Source organism: Canis aureus, chromosome 11 (assembly GCF_053574225.1).
Source record: "Canis aureus isolate CA01 chromosome 11, VMU_Caureus_v.1.0, whole genome shotgun sequence".
In the NCBI taxonomy this organism is placed as follows: Eukaryota; Metazoa; Chordata; class Mammalia; order Carnivora; family Canidae; genus Canis; species Canis aureus.
This window is the reverse complement of record NC_135621.1, coordinates 38,429,690-38,448,557: the sequence shown is the minus strand read 5'-3', so window position 1 is coordinate 38,448,557 and position 18,868 is coordinate 38,429,690. Positions and strand designations below refer to the sequence as shown.

General features: G+C 41.6%; 1 protein-coding gene across 2 annotated transcripts in view; it reads left to right on the top strand.

The window, feature by feature from the left end:
* The window catches only part of LOC144323900 (sulfotransferase 1C1-like), a 37,964-nt gene that overhangs the window by 17,061 nt on the left and 2,035 nt on the right, over positions 1-18,868 (top strand). For both annotated transcript variants that reach the window (XM_077914868.1, XM_077914869.1), the window contains exons 3-6: positions 37-165; positions 12,760-12,857; positions 16,042-16,168; positions 17,196-17,290. In XM_077914868.1, coding sequence (XP_077770994.1) covers positions 37-165; positions 12,760-12,857; positions 16,042-16,168; positions 17,196-17,290 — 449 coding nt within the window. The remainder of the gene's footprint in view (positions 1-36; positions 166-12,759; positions 12,858-16,041; positions 16,169-17,195; positions 17,291-18,868) is intronic.

Here is an 18,868-nt window from a genome sequence, read left to right as displayed (position 1 = left end):
GTGAGTGGATGAAATTAACAATAACCAATACTCTAGGCACAACCTGGACACAAGAAATTGTGGACCTGATCCAAAATGACGGAGATGTGCAGAGGTGCCAGAGGGCCAATACCTTCGACCGGCATCCTTTCATTGAGTGGGCTTTACCCCCTCCCCTCAACTCAGGTAAGTTTGCCCAAATAAAACTCATGAAGCTATAACTAAGACCCATGACCACTGTGCTAGGTCAGTTTGCATCTGAAAAGAGAATTATTTCTACAGCCTTCTGGAAAAAATTTCCAAGGGACACCGGGAAAACAGTAAAGGTCAACATACTCCCTTCAACATACTCCCGTCAATTTGGAAATTAGACTTCCAAATCTCTATTCTAAAATATATGATTGGGTAGCATGACACAGCACATTCTCTACTGGTGACTGGGAATTCAAGACTGATGATGAATGTATAACAGAGAAGGCAGGGTGATGATTCCTAGCATCCTCTTTCATCATGTTCCCTTCTTTTAGAGGATTGTCTTCAAATATATTTATCTATAACCTGTCTACCACCGAATCAAACTAAATTATATATATCATTATCATCAACAATTATACTTCACTTCAAAGATACTAAGAAATATAAGACACAGACAACACCCTTAAAAAGCTTGAAATCAATTAGAAATAAAGGAGATGGGTACACCTGGGTGACTCAGTGGTTGAGCATCTTCCTTTGGCTTTGGGAGTGATCCTGGGGTTTTAGAATTGAGTCCCACATTGGGCTTCCCACAGGGAGCCTGCTCCTCCTTCTACCTATGTCTCTGCCTCTCTCTCTGTGTCTCTCATGAATAAATAAATAAAATCTTTTTTAAAAAAAGGAAATAAATGACGTGTTTTTATAAAGTAAATAGTGGCAAATAGTAGCTTTTGTAATAGGAGGTCACCCAGTGCTGAAAAGCCATAGACTTTGGAATCAAACAATTCAGCTTCAAATATTTTATCTAGGGGACACTGAGCAAATTATTAACTCTCAAAACCTAATATTTCTTCATTTGTAAAGGAATATCTATTAAAAACCCCTAATAGATTGAGCCAACTAATCTAGCACATTTAGTTCAAAAAAATTATCTTTTTTCCCATTGAATAACCTTGGCCCCTTTTACAAAATCCATTAACTATGTGTATATGGGAATATTCTGGATTTTCTATTCTGTCCCTTTCCATCATGTGTCAACCTTTATACCAATACCACCCCCTTGGATTACTTTAGCTTTATAAGTTTTGAAATTAGGTAATATAAAAATCTCCAAATTTTTTCTTCTTTATAGAAGTTGCTTTATTTATTTCAGGATCTTTGTTAATTCTAGAATCAAGCCATAAGTTTCTACAAAAATTCTGATATTTGGGTGGGATTGCATTGAATCTATTGATCTATTTGGGGAGGAATATTACTCTTACAAAGTCAGGTTTTCTGATCTGTGAATGTGGTTTATCTCTTCAATTACTTAGGCCTTGTTTAATTTCCCTCACCAGTGTTTTGTACCTTCCACCACTTAAGTCTGGCACATCTCCAATCGAATTTAGCCATAAATATTTTTGTTTTATGCTATTATAAATTGTATTTTTTAGTTTAATTTTTAATTATTTGTGGCTCATATACTGAAATATGATTGATATTTGTATTTGAACCTTGTACCCTGCAAGTGTACTTGTACTAGCTTATTGGTTCTAGTAACTCTTGTACATTCTCTTGGGTTTTCTACATGAACCATCATGTGTTCTGTAAATAAAGAAATTTTTACTTTTTCCTTTCTAGTTTGGATATCTATTATTTCTTTTCCTTATTTTCTTGCACTCCCTGGAACCTCCAGTGCAATGTTGAACAGAAATCATAAGAAAAAAAAAGAAATCTTGAGAGCAGACATCCTTGTCTTGCTCCTGATCCTAAGGTAAAAAAGCATTCAGGTCTTACCATCAAGTATGATGCTAGCCACACCTTTTTTGTAATGTTATTACAAAATGGCGAAAGTTATTCTTTTCTATGGCTGAGTAATATTCCATTGTGTATATATACACCACAACTTCTTTATCCATTCATCTATTGATAGATACTTGCTCTGCTTCCATAATTTGGCTTTGTAAATGCTTCAATAAATGTAGAAGGACATTTTGATAGGGCTTGCATTAAATCTGTAGATTGCTTTAAGTAGTATGGATATTTTAACATTTTTTCTTCCAATCTATAAACATGGAGTATCTTTCTATTTTTTTGTGTTGTCTTCAATTTCTTTCATCAATGTTTTACAGTTTTCAGGGCACAGATCTTTTAGCTCCCTGGTTAAGTTTATTCCTAGGTATTTTATTATTTTGAGCAATTGTGAATCAAATTGCTTTCTTTATTTCTCTTTCTGTTGCTTCATTATTCTTGTATAGAAATGCAACAGATTTCGTACATTGACTTTGTATCCTGTGACCCTACCAAATTTATCAGTTCTAGTAGTTTCTCGATGGAATCCTTAGGTTTTCTATATCGTATCATTCACCTGCAAATGGTGAAAGTGTCACTTCTTCCTTACCAATTTGGATGCCTTTGTGTGCCACTTTTGTGGTTTGCTTTTATTTTGAGTTTTTGTTTTTGTTTTAAAGATTTTAAAGATTTTATTTATTTATTCATGACAGACACAGAGAGAGGCAAAGACACAGGCAGAGGGAGAAGCAAGCTCCCTGCAGGGAGTCCAATGCGGGACTCGATCCCACAACTCTGGGATCACCACCTGAGCCAAAGGCAGAAGCTGAAACCACTGAGCCACCCAGGCGTCCCATTGACTTTTTGTTTTTGTTTAAGAAACTTTTAATTTTCTTCCTAGTGATTGGTTGCCTGTGTATTATTATCCCCTTTTATAAGTACTTAATCGGGGATCCCTGGGTGGCGCAGCGGTTTGGCGCCTGCCTTTGGCCCAGGGCGCGATCCTGGAGACCTGGGATCGAATCCCACATCGGGCTTCCGGTGCATGGAGCCTGCTTCTCCCTCTGCCTATGTCTCTGCCTCTCTCTCTTTCTCCCTCTGTGACTATCATAAATAAATAAAAAAATTAAAAAAAAAAAAATTTTATAAGTACTTAATCCTCTTTTCTCTTACTTAAAGTTTTATTACCTGATCTGCCAGTTTCAAAGGAATTTTTTAATTCTTTCGATTATTTATACAACCACAAATAATCTCACTCTAAATTTTAAGTTGCATTTTTTCTACTTTGTTGGAAACTTTAAGATTTACTTGTTGTTCTTCCACCCATCCCCTTACCCTTTTAAATTTTAGTTCTAGTATTAAATATTGTGAAATGCTCATCATCAAGCCTTGTAATAATGCTTTCCTAGTCATCTCTCAGGGAAATTAAACTCACCCTACTAAATTGCTCAGGAATATATATATATGTATGTATGTGTGTGTGTATATATATGCATATGTATTGTATTCTGTGAGTTCTTGCATTTTTTTAAAGATTTTATGTATGTATTCATGAGAGACATACAGAGAGAAGCAGAAACATAGGCAGAGGGTAGAAGCAGGCTGCCTACAGGCTCCCTACAGGGAGCCTGATGGACTCGATCGCAGGACCCCAGGATCATGACCTGAGCCAAAGGCAGACATTCAACCTTTGAGCTACCCAGTGTCCCCAGTTCTTGCATGTTTTAAGCTTTTTTCTATAATCTTGATACTTGAGGCACAACTTGCTTGGGTATATCTTTCATTCACACTTCTTTAAGTTTCTTAAAAATGTTGCTGTGCTGTTTCCTTGCTTTGTATGCTATTTTGGAGAAGCCAGTTTAATTCCCTTGACTTTATGAACCATTTCATCTGGAGACACTAAAGATTTTTTTTCTTAAAACACAATAATTTCACTTTGGTGTATCTCAGAGTTGATCAACAGAAATCAACTTTTTTTTATATATGCATGGTTAAGAAGATGTTGTGAGGGGGCACCTGGGTGCTCAGTCATTTCAGCATCTGCCTTCAGCTCAAGTCATGATCCCGGGGTCCTGGGATCCAGCCCCACATTAGGCTCCCTGCTCAGCAGGGAATCTGCTTCTTCCTCTCTCCCTCTATCCCACCCCCTTGTGCATGCACTCCCTCTCTCCTAAAGGAGAGGGAGAGGCATGCATGATTGTGGCACAGCTTTGTGAGAACCCCATCCACAATGCATGTAGATTCTAGGCACATTGACAGGCTCATTGTAGGGACATTTTGTGGATTGCAGCTTATAATCCAGTGATAAGTCCATTAAAACTATGGTAGGGTGGTGAGAGTATAAACCTGCCAGCCAGATGGGTGTAATTTGGTTATATCAGTAGGGCCACTCAGCCTGGGATATAATTTGAGGTATGGTGTAAGGATGGAATGACTCCTTTAAGCACCGCTCCCACTGGCACCATTTAATATAGAGGAAGATGAGCTCTGGGTCAGAATCCACATCTGGTAGCATGCTAAAAGAAGCTCTTCTAATAGGGCCTGCCACCCTTGGTGCCCAGCCATCCCGCAGAACAATTGTGTGCCTGGCTGACTTTTTTCCAGCACAGATATGTGCTGGAGGGATATGTGGAGGGATCTACCAACAACCCTATTACCCAGGCTAGCCACAACGGTGGCACTGCCGTATGTGAAGAACACTGACTCTCTTTCCATGTCAGACACACAGTCCAGGGAGCTTTTCAAGCTGCTAGAGAGGCTGACAGTGGGGATACCACCAGCTGCACCTCCATTATCAGTGGGCAAGAGGTTAAGTGTGAGGGAGACATGTCTTCCTATTATCTGGAAAGCCCTATAATATCAGATTGAGCCCTTTTTCGAGGGTATCATTTTTATTTTAACAGTGAGGTCTTAGGAGCCATGCTGAGCCTCTGCTGGATTGAATCCCTAACCCAGTGCAGGATGGGAACTTGTTGCAAAACAGTGTGGGCTGTGAATGCCTCTGTCTCTAAAAGGGCTCAGGAAGCTGCCAAAATTTGGTGCTCAAGTTGCTTGTGCTAGGCTGCCATGGGGGGCAGATCTTTGATCCAGATCCCCTGGGCAGCCAGATAAAGCTGTGCTCAGTCCAGAGACTCCACGAGGCCTAATCCGATGTCTCCATTGATTCAACTCAGAAGTCTGAACCCAGAGAGACTAAGGACAGAGCCTGCTGTATGCTTGCTAGGCCAGCTACAAGGCAGTTTGGTGAGATTCTCCCAAATGGAAAGAAGCTAGTTTGCATCTAACAGCACAAATAGGCTTTAGTAAAGTGGTGTGTGTAGAATGTGTTGCCCCCAAAAGGTGAAGGAAGACACCTAACATGTGCTGTGCCTGCCAAAATATAATAGGAGGCTTAATTATGAGAGGTTGATGTTTTATAGTGAGAGGGATTTCACAGTTCTCAGCTGCCTCCTGATGCTAAGAAACTTGAAAGAAATGGCTGTTTCTTGGACCTTATGCAGGGTAATGGCCCATCCTCTTTGCTATAAATGTGTTACTACATGTAAGTCTTCTGGATGGCATCCTTAAAGGGCTCTGGAAGGAGAATGTCACTTATATAATACCAAAGGTGGCAGCAAGTTAGTTTGAGTGAATTTAAATCTTGTCTGCATAGGCTATATGTAATGGCAGGAGTACCTAAATAACCCAAGGGCAGCCAAATAAATGTTCAAGGTGCCCTTGAAACTGAAAGCAAATTGAAGTTGGGAGTCTCCCATTGTCGGGACTGATTGAAACACATTGGCTAGATCTAGGACAGCAAAGTAAGGACCCCAAGCTTTTGGGGTAGCGCCTACTATCTCTATAATACTGGGAATGGGAACCTTAATGGCAGAAACCTATGCATTTAAGTTTCAATGGTCAATTGTTAGTCTCCATTCATTGGTAACCAGTTTTCACACTAGCCAGATTGAGCTATCAAAGTGTGATGTGGTGGGCCTAATGACCCTGGCATCAAGTGTATCTCTAATGACAGACCAAAGGCCCTGTGTATCTTGCTTGAGACAATACTGTGGTATATTTAGTGTTTTTTCTGGAAGGGGGCAATTGGGCAGGTTCCCATTTGGCAGGTCCTATGAGAACTCTAGAATTTGTGTTTGTTCCATCAGTCATGTCATAAGGCAAGGGCACCCATGCCTGTAATAGGAAAAAGAGAGCCATGGAGGCCACCACCACTGGCAACTGTTTTGGAAATACTGTGCCAATAGGCATATCCAACTTGATTTTTACTCCCTTTGTGGTTTAACGTGCTCAGACTCGTAGGCTGTATGAGGTTCCTTCAGGGAATTTAGAAGTATTACCTGGAATTACTATGACTTGAGATCTGATATTTAACAGATCCAAGAATGTCTGATTACTGCCTTAATCCCTGTGGACTGGCAGAGTCATGAATAGGTGATTGTCCCCAGGAGATGACAAGCTCCAACAACTGTTCCATTCTAGGATAATGCTTTGCAGATTTGTCAGGGCCACAGGTCAGTAATATTGTTTGGCGTAGAAAGAACTTTGGGACCCTCTGCCAGCACCTGGATTATTGAGATTGAGCTCTGTTGCAAGATAATCATGGGGTTTTGAGAGGAGCTTGTGCCAGAACTGTCCAGATATGAGATCACAGGGGACCCCCAGCTAGCAGAGCTGCCAAAATAAAGCCTAGTACTATTTAGGGCCATCCTGGGAGTTGATGCCTATTGGGACTGGCATGGGGGTTACAGGACCAGGTGGTGGGAAACATGCTGGCCCTAAGGTTTTGGGCATGACTTATGGACTGTAAAATTTCAGAATTTGGAACCACCTCCCTTATGAAGAGCTGTCATGTCTATCCCCAGCATGGCCTCTTGAACATTATGGGAAGTCCCTGTAAAATGAAGTTTGGCCCTGTCATTCAGTAGGAGAAGGGGATGCTCCTTAGAAGAAGAATTCTCTAGATTCAGGGTCAATTGAGGCTCCCTCAGAACTGGAGATGAAACCAGATTATCTGAATGGGTTGCTATATCCAATGGAGTGATAGACCCACTGAACCATATCAATCATATGGGGATGGAGCTGGACTTCACTTAAGGCCTTCCACTGGCTTTGAGCCTTTGTAGTAATAACTATGTTAGAAGGGCAGGCTCTGTCCTAAGCCATTAAAATCCAAGTAAGCACTGAAAGAAATTGAGGAAGACACAAAGAGATGGAAAAATATTCCATGCTCATGGATTGGAAGAATTAATATTGTGAAAATGTCAATGTTACCCAGGGCAATTTACACGTTTAATGCAATCCCTATCAAAATACCATGGACTTTCTTCAGAGAGTTGGAACAAATTATTTTAAGATTTGTGTGGATTCAGAAAAGACTCCGAATAGCCAGTGGTATATTAAAAAAGAAAACCATAGCTGGGGGCATCACAATGCCAGATTTCAGGTTGTATTACAAAGCTGTGGTCATCAAGACAGTGTGGTACTGGCACAAAAACAGACACATAGATCAATGGAACAGAACAGAGAATCCAGAAGTGGACCCTCAACTTTATGGTCAACTAATATTTGACAAAGGAGGAAAGACTATCCACTGGAAAAAAGACAGTCTCTTCAATAAATGGTGCTGGGAACATTGGACATTCACATGCAGAAGAATGAAACTAGGCCATTCTCTTACACCATACACAAAGACAAAGTCAAAATGGATGAAAGATCTAAATGTGAGACAAGATTCCATCAAAATCCTAGAGGACAACACAGGCAACACCCTTTTTGAACTTGGCCACAGCAACTTCTTGCAACATCCATCTATGAAGGCAAGGGAAACAAAAGCTAAAATGAACTATTGGGACTTCATCAAGATAAGAAGCTTTTGCACAGCAAAGGATACAGTCAACAAAACTAAAAGACAACCTGCAGAATGGGAGAAGATATTTGCAAATGGCCTATCAGATAAAGGGCTAGTTTCCAAGATCTATAAAGAACTTACTAAACTCAACAACAAAGATACAAACAATCCAATCATGAAATGGGCAAAAGACATGAAGAGAAATCTCACAGAGGAAGACATAGACATGGCCAACAAGCACATGAGAAAATGCTCTGCGTCACTTGCCATCAGGGAAATACAAATCAAAACCACAATGAGATACCACCTCACACCAGTGAGAATGGGGAAAATTAACAAGGCAGGAAACCAAAAATGTTGGAGAGGATGCGGAGAAAGGGGAACCCTCTTGCACTGTTGGTGGGAATGTGAACTGGTGCAGCCACTCTGGAAAACTGTGTGGAGGTTCCTCAAAGAGTTAAAAATAGACCTGCCCTATGACCCAGCAATTGCACTGCTGGGGATTTACCCCAAGGATACAGATGCAATGAAACGCCGGGACACCTGCACCCCGATGTTTATAGCAGCAATGGTCACAATAGCCAAACTGTGGAAGGAGCCTCGGTGTCCATCAAAAGAGGAATGGATAAAGAAGATGTGGTTTATGTATACAATGGAATATTACTCAGCCATTAGAAATGACAGATACCCACCATTTGCTTCAACATGGATGGAACTGGAAGGTATTATGCTGAGTGAAATAAGTCAATCGGAGAAGGACAAACATTATATGTTCTCATTCATTTGGGGAATATAAAAAATAGTGAAAGGGAACAAAGGGGAAGGGAGAAAAAATGTGTGGGAAATATCAGAAAGGGAGACGGAACATGACAGACTCCTAACTCTGGGAAACGAACTAGGGGTGGTGGAAGGGGAGGTGAGTGGGGGGTGGGGGTGACTGGGTTATGGGCACTGAGGGGGGCACTTGATGGGATGAGCACTGGGTGTTATTCTATATGTTGGCAAATTGAACACCAATAAAAAATAAAATAAAATAAAATAAAATAAAATAAAATAAAATAAAATAAAATAAAATAAAATAAAATAAAATAAAAAACAAAAAATCCAAGTAAGCAGAGGATAGGATTTTCCCTCTATATCTTTAGGACCTTTGGGTTTGGATTCTCCCTTGTGATTAGAAATTCCAGTTATGACACTGAGATCATCCTCAGCTACAGCTTTTGCTTTAACTCTGGTTGAATTAGTCTTAGAACAGCCCCTTGTGGGTTGTAGTTCGGATCACCTGTGTCTCTCCAGAATTTGACCTTCAGGCTTCTTTTTTTTTTTTTTTTTTTTTTAAGATTGTATTTATTTATTCATGAGAGACATAGAGAGAGGCAGAGACATAGGCAGAAGGAGAAGCAGGCTCCCTCTGGGGAGCCTGATGTGGGACTGATCCCAGGACCCCAGGATCACCCCCTGAGCTGTAGGCAGATGCTCAACCGCTGGGTCATGCAGGCGTTCCTGACCTTCAGGCTTTGGGAGTCTTTAAAAGGTTAAACATTTGAGGGTTCTTGTAAATACTGGCTAGTTGACTCATGACTGTGGATTAAGTAATAGCTGCAGCCTGTATTAAACACTTTCAACAGCCAGTCAGCCCCTTTTCCTATCTTATGCTCTATAGTCTTTTAAAATATTTTTAGTCTAAAGGCATGTAAAGTTTCAAATTTCAGTTTCTAATTCCTATTAACCCCCCCCCCCCCAGATTTGATCTTGTGTATTGTCACTGTGGCAGACATCCCCAGTGGCCAGTGCCAGCTGCTTCCCTCTCCAAGGTGTCCTAAATCCACCTCATTGAGTTTGGGATCAGCCTCAATTAGCCCAGCAGTGGCAGGATGATTAGGGCTGGCCCCTAGGCCCCAAGAGTATAGAGCCAGTGCCTTGGCATGTTGGTACATCTTGACACTGATCAGTGCCCATGCCACCTTTACAAGTGTTTTACATTTAGTGGGAAGCTGGCTACTTTCCTCAGGCACTTTAGTTGGTGCAGGTACCAGGTGCTTAGGTCATTTGTATTAGGTCATTAGATTTTGTACAGTACACACCAGGAGTGGGACCATGTTTCCCCTGGGGCCAGGGAACAAGGTTCCACAGCAGCAAGGTACACAGTGACAGAGGGTCCACAGGCCCCAGCCACTCTTGCCTTTTTGAGGGGCCATGACTTCCCCAGTGAGGGCATCCCTATCATCCAGATTAGAACTCAGAGTCCTAGTGCGTCCTACAGGCACAGCCAATCAAGTCAGGAGAATCTCCTCTTAGGGGCACTGCGTCTCTATCTGGTCCCACACTTGGGCAAGGTTTACAACTCACATGTTCCCCTCTATTAACTAAGAGCAACAGACCTTGCGAAATTCTTAGCCAGTTGTCCCTAACAGTAAGCAAGTGGGTCTGTGCTAAGAGCTGAGAATCACACTCAAAGTCTAATACTTAGCAAGTGTGTACCCCCTGGGCATTAATGAAAGGAAAACACATCTACATGCAATTAGCAATACTCTTGAGGTTTGATAGAACTCTGATTGCTTTTGGGGGAGCTTGTACTTTTGGGATGGGAACTTCAAGCAGCCTCTCTGAATGGACGTATGCAATAGCACAAAGCAGTGCACAAAGTCCAGTAGGCAATGGACTCCTACCACCTGAGAAAGCCAGTTGATAAGCCATTTGCAGCTAAAATGCATTTCTCATTATCAAAGGGAAACTGACTCAGTCTTACCCTGCTTGTGAAGCCAACTGTGACTTTGTTAAGCTAACATTTGTTAAGTAGAGCCCCAGGTGGGCTGGTGAGCCTCAGTTCAAGAAAAGACCACAGGGAATTGAAATAGAGAGGTTTACTACTCCCAGGTCTTGGGGGAAGCACAGGGCATGCCTCAAGGGGCCAAACAGAAAGATGAAGACAGGATGCAGGCAGAGAGACAGGACCTGGGACACATGCCCTTATTAGGGTCCACAGAAGGAAAACTTTGGGGTTCCTGGGCTAAATCCAGATTGGTCAATTCAAACCAAAAGGAGCAGGGTTAAGTAAACTCTGCAGGGGTCTTATCTAAGGGAGTGCTCAAGGGAAAGGTCCTGGGAAGCAAGGAGACTGTTGATCCCAGGGATATTGGGGAGTTTCTGCAGGCTGTTGTGCCCCTGGGCATGAGCTGGCAGGAGGGGCAAGGTCAGCTCAAAGCCCCTGCAGGTCACCTAGCCACACAGAATGGATGACAGGGTAGCAATATTATGGAGTAGTTTAGCCAAAATCTCGACAGAGGCAAATTCAAGTCTTCTTTTCCAGAAAGCTTTTTCAGGTTACAGGTTTAAATATTACTTCTATTTCACTGTTTTCATTTTCTTCTCAGGACTGCAGTTTATGTCCAAGTTAGAGCTGCTGTGCCTGTCTTCCAACTCAAACACCTTCTCTCTGACCCTTTTTACTTATTTATTTCCTCACTGCCTGTCTCCTGGTTGTCTCTTTCTTTTTTTCCAACAACTTATATTAAATTTTCTTTCAAAACTATCCTTCATTGTCAACCTTATGATTTAATCCTCACTTCTTATGTTACTGTGTCTTTTTTCTTATATTTTTCTCCTGATTTCCATTGAATCTCTTCAATTGTCCCCTTTTTCTCTTTTTGGGGGGAGGGGGTGAGACATCTATTTTGGTTCCTAATTTTCATATTTCTGAGTTATTTGTTCATATTTCCAAATGTTTGTTTGGGATATTTAATTAAGTTTGGAGTGTCACGTTACAATTTTGTTTAGGTTTGTAACTGGGTTTGAGGGTAGCATTTTCATCAGGTTAAAGGTCTTGATTTGCCTTTCCTGGTTTTTATAGCAGTTTTGTATTCATGAGATCTACTTTTTTCTGTTTTTATTAATTTCATTGCCCTAGTTCCTAGTTTGAAACACACTCTTTTCTCTGAGCTGTCCTCTGCCGTGCAGTTTTGCTTACAGGTGGTGTAGTGGTGGGCAGGGAGAAGGAATTAGCATGCCGTTTCTTTCACTTCTGCAGGATTTTTAATTTTCTTCCTCATACTTCCTTCTTTCCCGTCACTGCTGGGTCTCTAGGGGTGCTTCCCCTTCTCTATATATCTGATTCTCCACCAGATGTTGTGCTTCTTCAACCAAGGCTGCCACTCTGCCTCCCTTGTGAGCCCTTCCCCAAATCTGGTGCTGTGTGGCCAAATCCCAGCCTGCATTTGGTATTTTAACATTCAGCATTGGGCATTCTGTTTCCAAGGAAGATTTTATCTGTTATCTAATTATCCCTTGCCTCTCTGCTGCTTTCCACAAAGTCTGTTAAGCCTCCCCCTCTATAGCTTTCCACACCCACAGTCTAACAGATTTCCAGTCCTGGCTATCACATTTACTAACTTGAAGAAATTTCTTGATCACTGTAAGGCTCAATTTTTCATCTGAAAATATATGCCAGCACAGAGCACAGTGCTGGTGTTTGACTGGTGGCATTGCTATTGGTCTGTAAAGGTTAAAAGAAAGACTGAAGCTATTCCCATGGAACTGTTAGCCTTGTAGAACTGGCCAATAGCCCTCCTCCCTTAAGAGGGATGCCAGCTTTTTTCCAGCTGCCTTTATCTACTTCCCATTGAAGAAACAGAAAAGCCCCAAAGGACAAATATCCAAGTAATTATTGGGGTCAGCAGCCTCAGACCTCCCAGCACATCTTTATCCTCCCACACAAGTACAACCAATAACCAGCAAATAAGGAAAGTATCGTTGCCTGCATGGTTTCTAGTATCTTATTAGTGCTTTCCTCTAGCTGAATGGACAGTAAAGGTGTCATTAGGTGGGGAGCATTTAAACATATAAGCCATAATTTTAGGCAGAGGCAACTATTTGGTAAATCTCATTACAGATATTTAACAAAATAATAATATTGAATTCATAGAGCTGCTGAAAAGTGTTTAGCTAAATGGTGTGGCCTTCTTTCCCAGGTCTGGAGTTGGCCAAGAAAATGCCTTCTCCTAGAACTATGAAGACTCACCTGCCTGTTCAGTTGCTGCCACCTTCCTTCTGGAAAGAAAATTCAAAGGTATGAAAAGCCAACTTTTCAAACCCAGTTTTGGTCAGTATGGACAGACAATGTCTCCATAGAGGTGGAAACAATCAAAGATATTGAAAAATCAATAACCAATGGAGGTATAGGGCAGAGGGTGACATTACTCCCATATTCCCACATACTGCATGCTGGATCCAGCTTTCCTTCCAAATATTATTTCTGGGTACATGCTAGAAGGTTTTCAGACAAAATCATTCTAGTTGGTTGCTGATTAAGCCACAGCCAAAAGAGAGCAAGTGGTGAAACAAAGACACATTTCCTGAAGAAGGCGATCATATTAGTTCAAATCATCTAAGAAGGAAAAAGCCAAGGCCAAGGAAGAGAATTTATTTAGGTAAAACCTGTGGAGGGAAAGGTAGAGCAAGACAAAGGTGGATGGACAACCATAAGACCATGATATTACATTGGCAACCCTTAGAGCATATCTCATGGAGCAAACTCCCAGGAACTTTTACACCTCTGTGCTCTCCATTTTCAAAAATTTCCATTTATTTTGACACTTCCAAATTTGGGTTCAATGTGGAATGTACATCGAATATACCAGTATTTCTTTTTGATAACTGCTTCATTGGTGAGTCTTAAAGTCAATGAACTATAGAATGTAAATCAAATATTGATTTATACACTTGCCACAAAAAGTGTAGCCATCTAGCAAATCAAATCAAATGTATCTAGCTTGTATCAGCTAGACATGTCTTCTCTCTGGGAGCAAGGTATTTTAGAAACCCAGACTGAATGGATGCTAAGGAGGGCACTTGATGGGATGAGCACTGGGTATTATACTATATGTTGGCAAATTCAATGTAAATAAAATATTTTTAAAAAAGAAAGACAAAGAAAGAAAGAAAGAAAGAAAGAAAGAAAGAAAGAAAGAAAGAAAGAAAAAGAAAGAAAGAAAACCCGGACTGAACCCTTATCACTGAAACCGTTAAGAGTCGTCTGTTAGCCAAGATACTCTCTCCTCTGTGCAGTGCTCAGATACACAGTGCAAGTGATTGCTTTTGACTCTCTTTTTTTCTGGACTTCTCTGAGTCACCAGCTCTCCATCTTGCCCATCTCCAAGCAAGGTACAATACAATTGAATAGGATTCCACATATCAAAGCGCTATCCCATTACTTTTTTTAAAAAGATTTTATTTATTTATTCATGAGAGAGAGAGGCAGAGGCATAGGCAGAGGGAAGAGTAGGACTCAATTCCAGGACCCCGGGATCACCACTGTGCCACCCAGGGGCCCCACTATCCCATTCCTAGATCTGCTTCCCTGAGATTATACCCAGGTCACCTTGACTTGTGAAAACTTCCTGCTTTAGTCACACAGATAGATAACTTCACTCATATGTGACTGTTGCTGCTCAAGAAGCAATACTATTACCAAATGATATTGTGGACTCAATGTCAGAATACACAATAACATATTGTTAGTCATCACACTAGCATCTTCTTTTTGTAAAACCAGGCCTCTTAAAAATGTAAAAATCTCAATGACAGCACCTCTTTTTATCTACACAGAACTGTGGATTGAGTAGGAAGTAACATTAGAGAGTTTAGCCCAAGATTTTCATTTTATGATGCAGTGGTAAGCTAAATAACCATCCCCTAAAGATATCCATGTCCTAATCATCAGAAACTGTGACTGCTACCTTATATGGTAAAATGGGCTTTGCAGATGTGATTAAGCTGAAGATCATGAGATGAGAAGATTATCCTGGACCCTAAATATCAACACAATGATCCTTATAAAAGGGAGGCAAGAGGATAAAAGGAAGACGTAGATGTGACAAATGAAGCCAGGGATTGAGTCAAAACCCGAGGAATGCAGGTGGCCTCCAGATGCTAGCAATTGCAAGGGAAGATATTCTCCCCTAACCTCACCAAAGGGGACTAGCCCTGCCAACAGCTTGACCTGAGCCTAATGAAATCTAGTGAAATCCCAGAACCATAGGAGAATAAATTTCTTATTGTTTTTTAAGCCACTACACCTGTAGGAATTTGTTACAGCTGCCACAGAGGACTCACACAGATGGATCAGCAGAAGGTGTATTGGACGTTAGGTCACCCTGGGTCATCTCACTCCCACCACGAGCACACTGAATATGTTCCCTGTCTAGCCAGACTGCCCCTTCACAATTACTCAGCCTTACAAAAAGCCAATAACCAACACAAGCATTAAGAAATACATTTACATTATGACAAGATGGTGCAACTGTGTCACATTTTTTGGTTCCCTATATGCTCTCATAAATATCAGAGAAAAATTGAACAATAGAAAAAGAGGCAGAGAAACAGTCCCAGTTCCTGCTCCAAGGCAGCAGTCTGTGGAAAGGCAGTCAGAAAAGCCAGAGCCTGGGTTGATTGCCTGAGAGGAAAATGTTACTGGGTGAGTGGTTCTGTTGGACACAGAAATTCTGTTCAGTAGTGAGACTTAGGAAAATGCTTGAGAAACCCTTTATGTGCCCTTCCTCCCCAGCTCTGCTGAGAATGCACATAGCAGCACAGGTGGGCATGGAAGTCTGGGCAGTGAATGGGAGAAAGGGAACTGCAGGACAAGAAGCCAAGGGGTCAGCTCTCCCCAGCCAGACCACCTCCCTGATTTTCCAATGAGAAGAATCGTCACAAGCAGCTCCAAAGAGAGACTTAGCACTGCCCTCAAAAATCCTACAATCTTGCCACAAATGAAAAGTAGGAGCAATCATTCATCTGTAAGGCTGCAGCTCATTGTATGTAGAGAAGACTAGACTAGTCAGCTAGGAGACTAAACTTTAGCTCCCCCATGCAATAACCTAGCTAGACTCCTTGCTTAATGCAAGCCAAGAAGGACCTATCCTTCATACACTGGAAAATACCACAGTTGGCCTCCTTAGCCTCTAGGAATATCAGTGTTAAGGGGACTATAGTATTTATCATGCAAACCAGGATACTTTTGAGGGGGGTGGGGCATGCTCCTAATCATTATCTCAGACCATACATATACAGTGGAACTCTGGCTAAGCAAGCTGAAAGATGTGATCCTCCTGCTCATAGAAAATGCATGCATGTTCAGTTACTCATATGGGATAATCTAAGATTCTTCTAATAACGCGGTCCTGTGCACTGAGCAAAAGTATTTCTCTGTCTTGTTTTCTGTCTGTCTCAATTCCCTTGCTGGCTGATTTCAGATTATCTATGTGGCTAGAAATGCAAAGGACTGTCTGGTATCCTACTACCATTTCTCAAGAATGTGTAAACTGGTACCTCACCCTGGTACATGGGAGGAGTATATTGAGGCATTCAAAGCTGGAAAATGTGAGTAAAAGGAAATTATGGGTTCATGTTTCCTCATTTATTCTTCACATTTCCTTGTTCACCACTGACATCAGAAAGGAAAGGTTTTTGTTGAATGATCATGGTCATCAAGGTCATGGGAGGATGTGGATGGCACATTCAAACTGGATCATTTGGGGAGAATTTAGCTAAGAGACTCTTTAGAAAGCTATGGGCAGAGTTTAAGGAAATGAACAAGTGACAGTGCAGCATTCTGTGGTGAGCACCAACAGGGAGCCATTGCGTCCTGAGAAAGGACAGAGTCCCTTAACAGTAGCTGAGGCCTTCAATAGGGGAGAGTCCACCACTCTCCCCTAGTGAGCCAATAGGAAGGGCATCAGGGATATAAACACACCCTTCTCACTCCTGCCTCCAAAAGCCTCTCAGTGCCTTCTACTGGCAAATCCCAGGTGGAAGCCTGAGCACAAAAGAGCCCATTGACAGGCACTGAGGGGGGCACTTGGCAGGATGAGCACTGGGTATTATGCTATATGTTGGCAAATTGAACTCCAATTAAAAAAAAAAAAAAAAAAAAAAAAGAGCCCGTGGACATAGTCCCTAGAGGTCAACCTCATGGGGTGGAAGAAGGTGAAGGGCCAACAAAAAATACCCAGTGCACCTCTCTTCTTCCTGGTCACCATTATAGAGAGTAAAGATGTCCAAATATCTGGTAATTATAGATTTTTAAGAATGAAAATCAGCCCACAAGGAGATAGTATTGCATAACACTAACCTAGACACAATGCAGTGATACCGGGGAAAGAAACCTCATGAGCCCTGGCCACTACACACTATCTCATGTGGTAGTACATTCAAGGGCAGAAATATAAACCAAGGAATCCAGGATACTTTTTATCATCTCCCTAAATATTAAAAAGTCCTTGTCTTCTGCAAATAGGACTTCTGGCCAGGGTCTGTGTCTTCTTTGTCCCTTTTACTTGAGATATCCATGCTCATTTTGTAAGTTTCAAGTTGATATTGATTCCCCCTTTCTCCTTGTTCCCTCCAGTGCTGTGGGGTTCCTGGTATGACCATGTGAAGGGATGGTGGAATGCGAAAGACCAGCATCCTATTCTCTACCTCTTCTATGAGGACATAAAGGAGGTGAAGTGCAGCACATTCTCCATTAGACCCACTATGTTCTCCAGTGAAGCAAACCACATATGGGACCCTGATGTGTGGACTTGCCCATAGAAGAACCTTCAGTGCAAGTCCTTTCTCTCCATGACACTCTTCCCAACTCAGTTTTATACTCAAAAGTTCTAACTACTTTTCTGCTCTTCTCAATCTTCTTTGCTTCAGTTCACAACTTCCAGAAGATCCTTCTTCCTCAGGAAATGTCACATGCCTTTATAGTCTAATGAATCCTGACACTCATGAACCACATGTCTTCACCTGTGAAATGGGTATCATCTCATTTTGTATCTCACAAAATACTATAAGGATTTATGAGATCACATTTGCAAAGTGCCTAGTTGTGTTCGGAGAATACTCAGGGAGAGTTTCCTTCTCCCCATTCCACACCCCAGACCCACATCACAAATGAAGTTTAATGCATATAAATGTTGGCAGGATTGGTCCCGCATATTGGGACAGAGGACAGATTTCTCCTTTTCTTTTCTTTTTTAAGATTTTATTTACTTATTCATGAGAGACACAGAGAGAGAGAGAGAGAGAGAGAGAGGCAGGGACACAGGCAGGGGGAAAAGCAGGCTCTATGCAGGGAGCCCGACATGGCACTGGATCCCGGGTCTCCAGGATCATACCCCGAGCTGTAGGCAGCGCTAAACCACTGAGCCACCTGGGCTGACCGATTTCTCCTTTTCAAGTCATTGGATGAGAAGCATGACAAATTCACTCTCATAACCCCAGCAAATAGTGTCCTATAATTATAAACTACTTATGATGCCAATGCCGAGGAATCTAATCAAAAGTGTAACTCCTTGGGGCACGTGGGTGGCTCAGTGGGTTGAGTGTTCAACTTTTGGTTTCAGCTCAGGTCATAATCTCATGGGTCATGGAATTGAGCCCCATGTCTAGTTCCACACTCAGTCGACTGCTTGAGGATTCTCCCCCTCTGTCCTTCCCCCTGCTCTCTCTCTCTCAAATGAGTAAATAAATCTTAAAAAAAAAAAAAAAGAAAAGGAAAAAGGAAAAAGAAAAAAAAAAAGCTATAGCTCCTTTTCTGCAACTCTTTCAACAGAAAGAACCAGTGCATAAGAATTTGTATTTCTGGGTCAACTTAAGATCTTTGTATTCATCCCCTTACTAGCCTCCTACCAAACTCACAGGCTCTTTTGCCATCTTTTATAGCTCAAATACGAGAGTGTCATACCGTACTTCACCAGCAACATTTTTCCGTCCTTTATACAACTTTTCCTGATCTCTACCAGGAGTCATCATTGTTCTTTTCTTTCTTCTTCTTTTTTTTTTTTTTACAATTGTTCTTTTCAACAAATCTCATGGCACTCTCTGTGTGCAAGCAACACGTTTTGCTGTTAGTTATGCTTATATCCATCTCCCTGTTGCAGGGTGAGCCTCCTAAGGGAAGGAATGGCTTTCAACTTTGTGTCATGGCAGCACCTGGGATGGTATAGTGCCTTGCACATAGTCATCACCTGAGGGATAGTTGTTGAATATATTTGAACTGATTCCTTAATTCATTCCTCTCAAATACTATTG